The 8478-nt window shown below is 40.1% G+C and overlaps 1 protein-coding gene across 1 annotated transcript; it reads right to left on the reverse strand.

Moving 5' to 3' along the window:
- Positions 1 to 4354: 4354 nt before the first annotated feature.
- LOC122079384 (pentatricopeptide repeat-containing protein At2g15820, chloroplastic-like) lies at positions 4355 to 8478 on the reverse strand. Its single transcript, XM_042645801.1, has 2 exons — positions 7588 to 8478; positions 4355 to 6323 (listed from the first exon to the last, which is right to left on the reverse strand). The coding sequence occupies exons 1-2, from the start codon at positions 8215 to 8217 to the stop codon at positions 4431 to 4433; spliced, it is 2523 nt and encodes an 840-aa protein (XP_042501735.1). The 5' UTR covers positions 8218 to 8478; the 3' UTR covers positions 4355 to 4430.

An 8478-nucleotide genomic window follows, 5' to 3' on the forward strand; every position in this document is an offset into this window, starting at 1 on the left:
CACATCAAATAACCATAATCCCAGCAATTTCACATATTTCTCATTAACCAGAGCTACAGGTATCTTGACGGTTCCTCAACCGATTTTGTTTGTTGAGCTTGTGAAAACCCAGCCTGGTGTTCTAATTATGAAGGTTGCCAGAAGGAAAGAACATACCCAGCCTTCCAAGGCTAACAAGGATGAGATGATCTTTAACATAGAGGCCACATTATCAATTGTTGACGTTAAGAACTGACATGTCCTAACCAGTGGAAAATTTCCTTTCTTGGGAAAACTTGGTTCGAGTGCCAACCATTTAAGGCCCAATGCCAATGCAATGTGTGCACCTCTGTATTCCGCAGTTCAAGTGATCTACATTGTCAAAGGTAGTGGCCACATAAAGGTAGTTGGCAATGACAGTGAACATGTCTTGAACATAACAGGGAATGTTTGTCACTTGTTTGTTGTGCCAAGCTTCTTTGGGGTCTCTAAAATCGCAGGGAATGCTGGAATGGAGTTGGGTCTATCATTACCACAACATTATAATGACTTCTAACTTCTACACTGTCTCCTTTTGAATGATTAAAACTTGCATCACAAGCACTGATTGAACTTCTTCCCTGCTTTCTTTTCTTTGCGAGTCTTCAGTTATTTGGCTGGGAAGATATCAGCATGTAAAGCTCTATCTCCACAAATTCTGAGAGCCTCTCTGAATCTGAATCAAGAGCATGTTCAACTTTTCAATTCATAGATGAACAAAATGCTATTTTCATTCCTGCACCAAAGCAGATATTCAATTAGAGAGAGAGAGAAAAAGAAAGAGAAATACAGAGTATGAAACATGATTTTCCACCAAAGTAGATATTGATGATTTTCCAATAAAAACCAACATGTGATATTTTATTTTTGAAAGAAGGATTTAGGCATCCTAGAAGTGCAGTCAGAGAACCCATACGAGGACTATTATCTATATAAGCAGTGTGGCAGCTGAACTCGCACTAAAATATTTTGTACATCACTTCAGGGCCTGATCATTCTAAATTTCAGCTGAGATGCATGTTGCTTTGTACAAGGGCAAAGTTTTTGGGAAAAATAAATTTAGGAAACGAAGAAAGGTCATTAACTTTCAAAATTAGTTGAACAGCTGCAAATAAAACTCCACTCAACGCAGCCATATCCCAACTAATACAATTGAGAAAAATTCAGCATAGTTGGGTCATAGGGCCGAGACGGACCACCAAACTCCATATTGCAAATCCGAAGAGTGCCTAAAGCTTCCTTCAATTCCATCTAGGTATTACGAAAATCAAATTTGCATTTCCTTCACAAAATAACGAAAGCATTAATATTTAGCAGAAAATGATCCTTTTGGAATTCTGTGTGGATAAGAGGTTTCTCCAGATTCCCTATTCATTTGGTTATATTAGTCAAACTGTTAGTTACTGCAATGACCATATAGGCCACAAAATTATGAGTAAATTGAGTACAGGATTTGGGGAGTAGGGTGAAAAGAGGACACAATGAAATATGGGAACCTAATGACTAGGAAATAAAAAATGTTAATTTTTAACTATGGACTCGGAGTTTGGAAGGAGATCGTTAAGACCGAGGAGTTCAATAAACGTGTGACGCTGGATATAGGTAGAAACATATCTACAACAAATGAAAATATATTCTGCATTTGGTAACTCCGCTATCGCATGGACCTCATGCAGAGAGTGCTGGTTTCTAAATCTGATCTTATGACACTATATTGGTGTGCGGCTGATCTGAAGACTATAGTCATTTGATTGAACTGATTATTATGTATGATGTTCTATTCATTGAATTGTGAATCAGTTATTATGTATGATGTTCTATCCATTGCATGGATGTGAAGTTACAGCAATGTTTCTAATTCTGAAACAAGTTGCTATTTCATTCTTCTGTCAATAACTTTGAATCCAGCCATTGGATCTTTACCTAACTTAAAGGGTTTGAGGTTCTAATAGTTGACTATACCTGGATGGAGTTTGGGGCTGATCTGAACCCTAAATAGAGAATTATTTCTGATGTATACCTGGTTGAGGTTTGCTGGTTTGAGTTCCTGCGATTCTGCTCATGGCTGGGATAGTTTAACTCAGTTGCCGTTGGCTCTTATGCCATTATTTTTGGTATCAGAACCATGGCTGAAAGTGGCTCTAATGTTCCACAACAAACACCGGACCCTTATACAAAGTTGCTTAATATCATGAAGCAAATCTCAGACCATTTGACAATGGTAGAACATCGCAATGATTCCACACCATCTTTAGAAGGACAGCCAGTCCATTCAACAACCAAGAACACAACCAATAACAAAGGATGATGAATCATCCAGCATTTTAAAAAATTCCACCGCAACCTAATTTTGAGGAGCATATGAGATCCATTACCAGCTTCTTCTGTGAAGCAAAGGGTAAGACTGCGTACATTTGCCCCTCCAAACCCTGCAGTAGCAGGAGCCTCATGCACTGGGTTGCTCTTTATATGAGATCCGTTACATCTGTGTTTTCTGTTTTCAAGAAACAAGCCTGCGATTTCCTGTTTCTGTCTCTTCTGGCCTGCGGCAGCAAGGTTCATAAGATTGGGGTGAATGTTGGAAGTCTTCTACTGACAGTTCTAGCTGTCCTTTGACTGAAGTTTTGCAGTGTTCTGCCTAGCGGGTTGGTGAATATTGTTCATTTCTAAATCTGATCTTAAGTTACTATTTTGGTGCGTTGCTGATCTAAAAATAATAGCTGTTGGATTGAATTGAATTATGTATAATGCTATATCCATTGAATGGTGAATCAGTTTATATTCTTATACTGTTCTGTTTAATGGATGCAAAGTTGCAGCATTGTTTCTAATTCTGGAACAAGTTGGTATTTTCATTCTTCTGTCAATAACTTTGAATCCAGCTTTCAGAGCTTTACCTAACTTTTTGAGGGTTTGAGGTATTAACAGTTGACTATACCTGGTTAGAGTTTGGGGCTAATCTGAACCTAGATAGGTGATTACTTGTGACATATACCCTGCTCGTCTGAGTCCTGCAATTATGCTTGTGGTTGGGACACTATAGCCCAGTTGCTGTTGGTTCTTATTCCATTATAGGACAGATAAAGTATTGGGTCAAAGGCACAGTTTGAATATTACTTTATAACTCAAGAAAATATCAGGAATCCAAAGGCTAGATGCAGAGATATCAATACCTCAATGTTGCTGTCCAATAATGACAGAAACAGAGAACCACAAGCATATATTTGATCAAAAGAAACTTCAGAAGCAAAGGATAAAGTAGCACCCCCTTCAGCAGCCTTTAAACAGTATCAAATCAAAAGGAACAACTACTCGACTTACTTGAATGTGCAGGATTTGATTTTGAAGGATAGAACAAACCATAAGATGATAGGATATGGCAAGAGCCTCTCACCCAAGCCTCGCTAGCTTCACAAGCACTGGTTTCCCACTAGGGTTTTCTCTCTCACAGAATTCTGCATCTCACACAAGAAGAACACAGCACAAGCCATGGAAAAATTGTGGGGCTATGTAGGGAGTAAGTAGCAGCCAGATCCCCCCCCCCCCTTTGCGTAGAGAGGGAAATCTTTATAAACTAGCAATCAACTACATTAGAAACTAGAAACAATATATTATCTAGCTTCTAGATACTTCACAAAATAATAATAAAAAAAAAACTCAAATTAGTAACAAATAATAACACAAAAGGGAATCTAAATAAAAACAGAAACTCGTAAAAGGTCTTCCACCTTGCTCATAAAGACTTGGCCTATGATGGTTGGCCAGGCTGGGCCACTTGGCTGGATGGGCTGGCTGGGCTGGGCTGTGCTGGACTGATGGATTAGCCCTCTTCTTACGCATATACTATTCACAAACCTTGGATCTGCATCAGAGAAAAGTGCTTGTGTTTCGAAGTAAGGAAAAGAATGGATGACCATTATAATTTCAGGGTTGGGATGTTAGAGACTTTCCAGAAAATGGGGCTTTCAGGATTATTTGTGATGTAAATCTTGATTGAGAGGCTGCAATCTCCTCCTGCCACGGATTCAGGTCCCAGAATTCAAGTGTGGTAACATCTGATTAACTTTTTATGATATATGCATTAAAAAAAAAAAAAAAAAAAAAAAAAATCAGATCATTAATACACAGATGAACAATACAGAACTATAACACTAAAGGAATCAGATTAATTACGAAAATCTCGATAGATATTACTACACTGAATCTTCATTCATTAATTTAACTAAGGAGAAGTTTAACCTCTATCCGCTGGATAAGCAACTTTTGAAGTCTTCCAAAAGCTGCAGCTATGACTTTAGTAGCCCAGAAAGTAACATAAATCTGTGGAACTCAGATCTGAAACTGCAATTTCAAGCTTTGAACCTTGTACATATAAACAAAGTGTACAGTTGTGTTAGCATCTACATGCACTATTAGCTGTCCCAAGGATCACTTTTACCGTTGTAATTACAAGCCCTCTCCTCAGAATCAGACTCGGTATCAAAGCTGATGCTTTGGGCTTCTGCCATTTTAGCTTCCAAGGAGTGACCATCTGCTTTTAGAAGATCTTTTAAGCCATCCAAAATGTAAGGTTCAGTAAGCTTCCAAAACCAGGCAGAGTTGCTTCCCAGGAAACCAATCCAAAACACTTTCCCCTTCCTCTTGACCTTGGAGTCCAATGATTTTGCTTTCAATGTCTTGACAATTCTCTCAACATCATCCTGATTACCACCCTTTATTTTTAACAAAATATCACCCGAGGATGTTCGGAGGCCCCCATACATATACCAGTATGCTAGAACACAGGGTGACAGCCACCGATGAATGAGCTTCGGAATCACTGGCCGGCCTTTGGGCCAGAATTGATCTGCATAAAAGCCAAAATAAGTGTGTGAAATTGTAGAGAATCGATTAGGTATGTCATCACTCTCATCATCTGGCCTACGATGAAAATTTAACCACTCATGGTAGAGGTCAAATACATGTCTCTTCAAAATACTATGTACAGCATAGTTTTCATTGAAATCAAAAAGCAGTGCATGATTCCTCCTTTCTTCATCCGATTCTATCTGCAAACCACCTAAAAGCAAGCCAACCAAAATCTCCCTTTGTTCTTTGCTTAGTTTTTGACTTATGGGCTTCTTAACTACCTTTCTGTTTAAGCTCAAAATATACTCAAGCTTTTCCATTAGTTGAGATTCGATGTCATATTTCTTCTGGCACATCAAGTCATAAATCTTTTCGGCCTTCACGTACTCTCCAGAAGAGAGATACCCAGCCAAAATTGCATTACATGATCGAGTATTGACACCAATCATCCCATCACTAAGCATCAGGTTGAAGGTCTCCTCGGCCTTGTCAAAATTAGCAATTTTCACCAATGAATCCAAGTATATATTGTAAATAGTTCGATTGGGACGGCATTTCTCAAGGCACTGGTTAAAAGTTGACTCCACTTTGTCATGGAAGCTCAAATTGAAGTACATACCCATTAGATCAATAAAAGATGGCGTAAGGGCCTTTAGACCACTATTTTGGAACTCGCTCATTAAAGTTTCTGCAACTTCCATTTCATTGGCTTTACACATCACCTTTATGATCTTATGATATGCCATGACAATGGTAGACCCCAAATGCTCTTGCATTCCTCTGAATATCTCCAATGATTTCATAGGTTCTCTAACCTTTGAATAGACTTCCATTCGATAAATGAAAGCTTGAGAAGGGAGTTTGCATTCAGACTTCAGGAGTTCAAGCCAAGTTCGTTCTGCTTCTTCTGTGTCCCCTTCTTTGGAGCAAGCCCGCAAGATGGACACAAGAACATCTGTTCCCTCTTTGATTCCTGCCTGTTGCATCTCTTTCCTCAGTTCAACAATCCTTTCTCTATTTATAGTGTCCTGATAACTGTGGAGCCATATCAGACCAGCATAAATGTCCTTGTGTATTTCAAGTCCAGATGTTACCAAGTTATGAAAAATGAACTCTGCCTGCTTTAAATAATATTTTGAGGCATCTCCAGGTTTACTAATGAGAGCTTTAAAAAGAGAATTGTGTAAGCTAAGACGGGGCTGGTAACCTCCAAACTGAATCATGCGATTGTAAATGCCACATGCTTCCTCCAGACAACCTTGAACAGGTGCACTGAGATACGCAACAGTCAGAATATGAAAGGTAGATTCACTAGGCACTTTGCCCTGATTGATTATGTCATCAAATATCTCCCGACATTTTGAAAATTTTCGCTCCTTGCCCATGAAATCTGCTAGTTTAGTAGCAAGTGCAAAATCAAATCGAAACCAATGCTGCTGGATCATCCATTTGTACACCTGATATATTGGACATGCCATATGAGGAAACGAAACTATGAAGCTGTCTTCCACAATGAAAAGCTAACTCAAGGCACAAATGTATTGAGACAAAACCAGAAACAAAGGAGAATCATGAGTCCACTTATTCTAAAAGGTAATAAAACCTTGGAGCCTGTTCATTTACCTGATCCTATCAGAAAGAAAAGAAAATAATATGAATTTGAAACTTTCTAACCATGTACGTATGTAACAGAAACGTCCAGAAAAAGAAATAATTTTACCTTTGTATTTAATTATGGGTCAGGGTTGGGCACGCCACCAGCTTTTGTAAGCAAGTGGCATGCACCAATCTCAGGGCTGAAACAGGAAGGCAAGGGGGCTTTTTTTCAAATGGGATATCAGAGGATGATACATTCTGGGCCAGCCGCTGCCTTTTTACTTGATACTTTGAAAATAGGCAGACCTTATGCTGCTTCTGGCAACTTAAAAAAAACAGTGTGGATGTGAGAGTAGCGCACCGTCTGCTTTGTCCGTCAAGATTTAAAAACCCGCACGCACACACACACAGGCACATACGCACACACACAAATAATGGATGTGAAAGAGGGAGATTGAGTTGAATCCTTCGTCACCAAAGGAAGAAATAGAGACAAAAATGGGCTCAATCTCGATCCAACTGGGATCAGTCGATAGTGCATTTGGTGGTTTTGAGCAACTTTGAGAGAAGCAGTGTCCAGATGTGCCGGATTTCTCCGTAGAGAAAACAATAAGCATTTGGAAAGTCTTGGTTTTAGATCTTTTCCTCTCATCGGGCAAATAAACAACCAGAAAGTATGAATTTTCTATGGACCACACTTATCCCTACAGAGTCTCTTCCCTAAAGTTCAATGGTATACTGCACAGCTATGTCATCAGAGAGAGACTCTCTCTCTCTCTCTCTCTCTGATAAATCCTATCTCTCTTAGAAGATGGGAACTTAGCTACAGCATCAAACACTAATTTCTTCTTCCCCATTTTTATCCTAGTTAGGTAACGGACATTTACAAAAAAAAAAAAAAAAAAAAAAATAAAGCTAAGAATAGACTATCGGACAAAAATTTCCAGTTCCACTGATACCAAAATTTAGTTATGTTACCTTCACCTTCCTAGTTCGGTCGTATGCTTCACCCATTTTCTTTAAACCCAGAGCAAATAAAGCAACTATCGAGGATAACCGTTCAGCTCGGCAATAAAACAAACACCTTAAAAACTCCTATTCCAACTAAAACGCAAGCCCACTTACCCTGAAACTGGCCTCATTCTCGCGAATCCTCATACAATGAACAGTAATATAAGTAGCATCTTCCTGAGTCATCCACTTCCGCTGCGCATTAAGTAACCGAATCAGAGTCGCAGGCTTATGCGAGGGCAATTCCTTACACAACCACGCCAACTTCGATCTCCTCCACTGCTCCGGAAGCTCCTCCAGCTCCTTCACTTCAAAAGAAGACGACTTCAGATGCTTCAAATCGTTTGCTGCCGACCCAGCATCGAAATCAAAGACCTCTTTCTCACTCTCAGCATCCAAATCCCAAATCTCCTCCACTCTAACCCTCTCATCCTCTCTAAGTACCTGCTGAATCGAAGCATTCGAAGCAGAAGTGGACTGAAAGAGAGATAAGCGGCGATTGCGGTTGCGGTTGCGGTTGCGGTTGAAGGGTGAGATGGTTCGGGGAGAGGAATCACAGAAGAGGTTTCGGAGACAAGGAGAGAAGGCGAGGGAGCGAAAAGCCCTAATGGAAGAGGAGAAGGCTATGCGCATGGGAGCAGAAAGAGTGGTAGCGTTTTGGTAAGGATTAAAGGAGAAGGTGGAGGTGGTGACAATGGTGAGAGCAAAGGATGATAGCTCTTGAGCTCTACTCTGCAGAAGCATAGCTCGTTTCGTCTTCTATTTGCAGTATAGCTTTTAGCCCACGAGATTTACCGTTTCCTTCTCCGTCTGCTAAGGTTTAGTTTGCTTCTGCTACGAGCCTACGACCTTATCTCAAACGTCGGCGGCAAATTGGAAGTTGGGATTTTGGGTGCAAGTATGGTCCGACAAGACGGAAGCGCGCCTGAAAAATTCAGGGTCTTGGGCTGGAGTTGGACCGGGCTAAGCCGCTTCCTTGTTGATGCCCATGTCGGTTACCTCATT

Source organism: Macadamia integrifolia, chromosome 5 (genome assembly GCF_013358625.1).
Source record: "Macadamia integrifolia cultivar HAES 741 chromosome 5, SCU_Mint_v3, whole genome shotgun sequence".
Classification (NCBI taxonomy): Eukaryota; Viridiplantae; Streptophyta; class Magnoliopsida; order Proteales; family Proteaceae; genus Macadamia; species Macadamia integrifolia.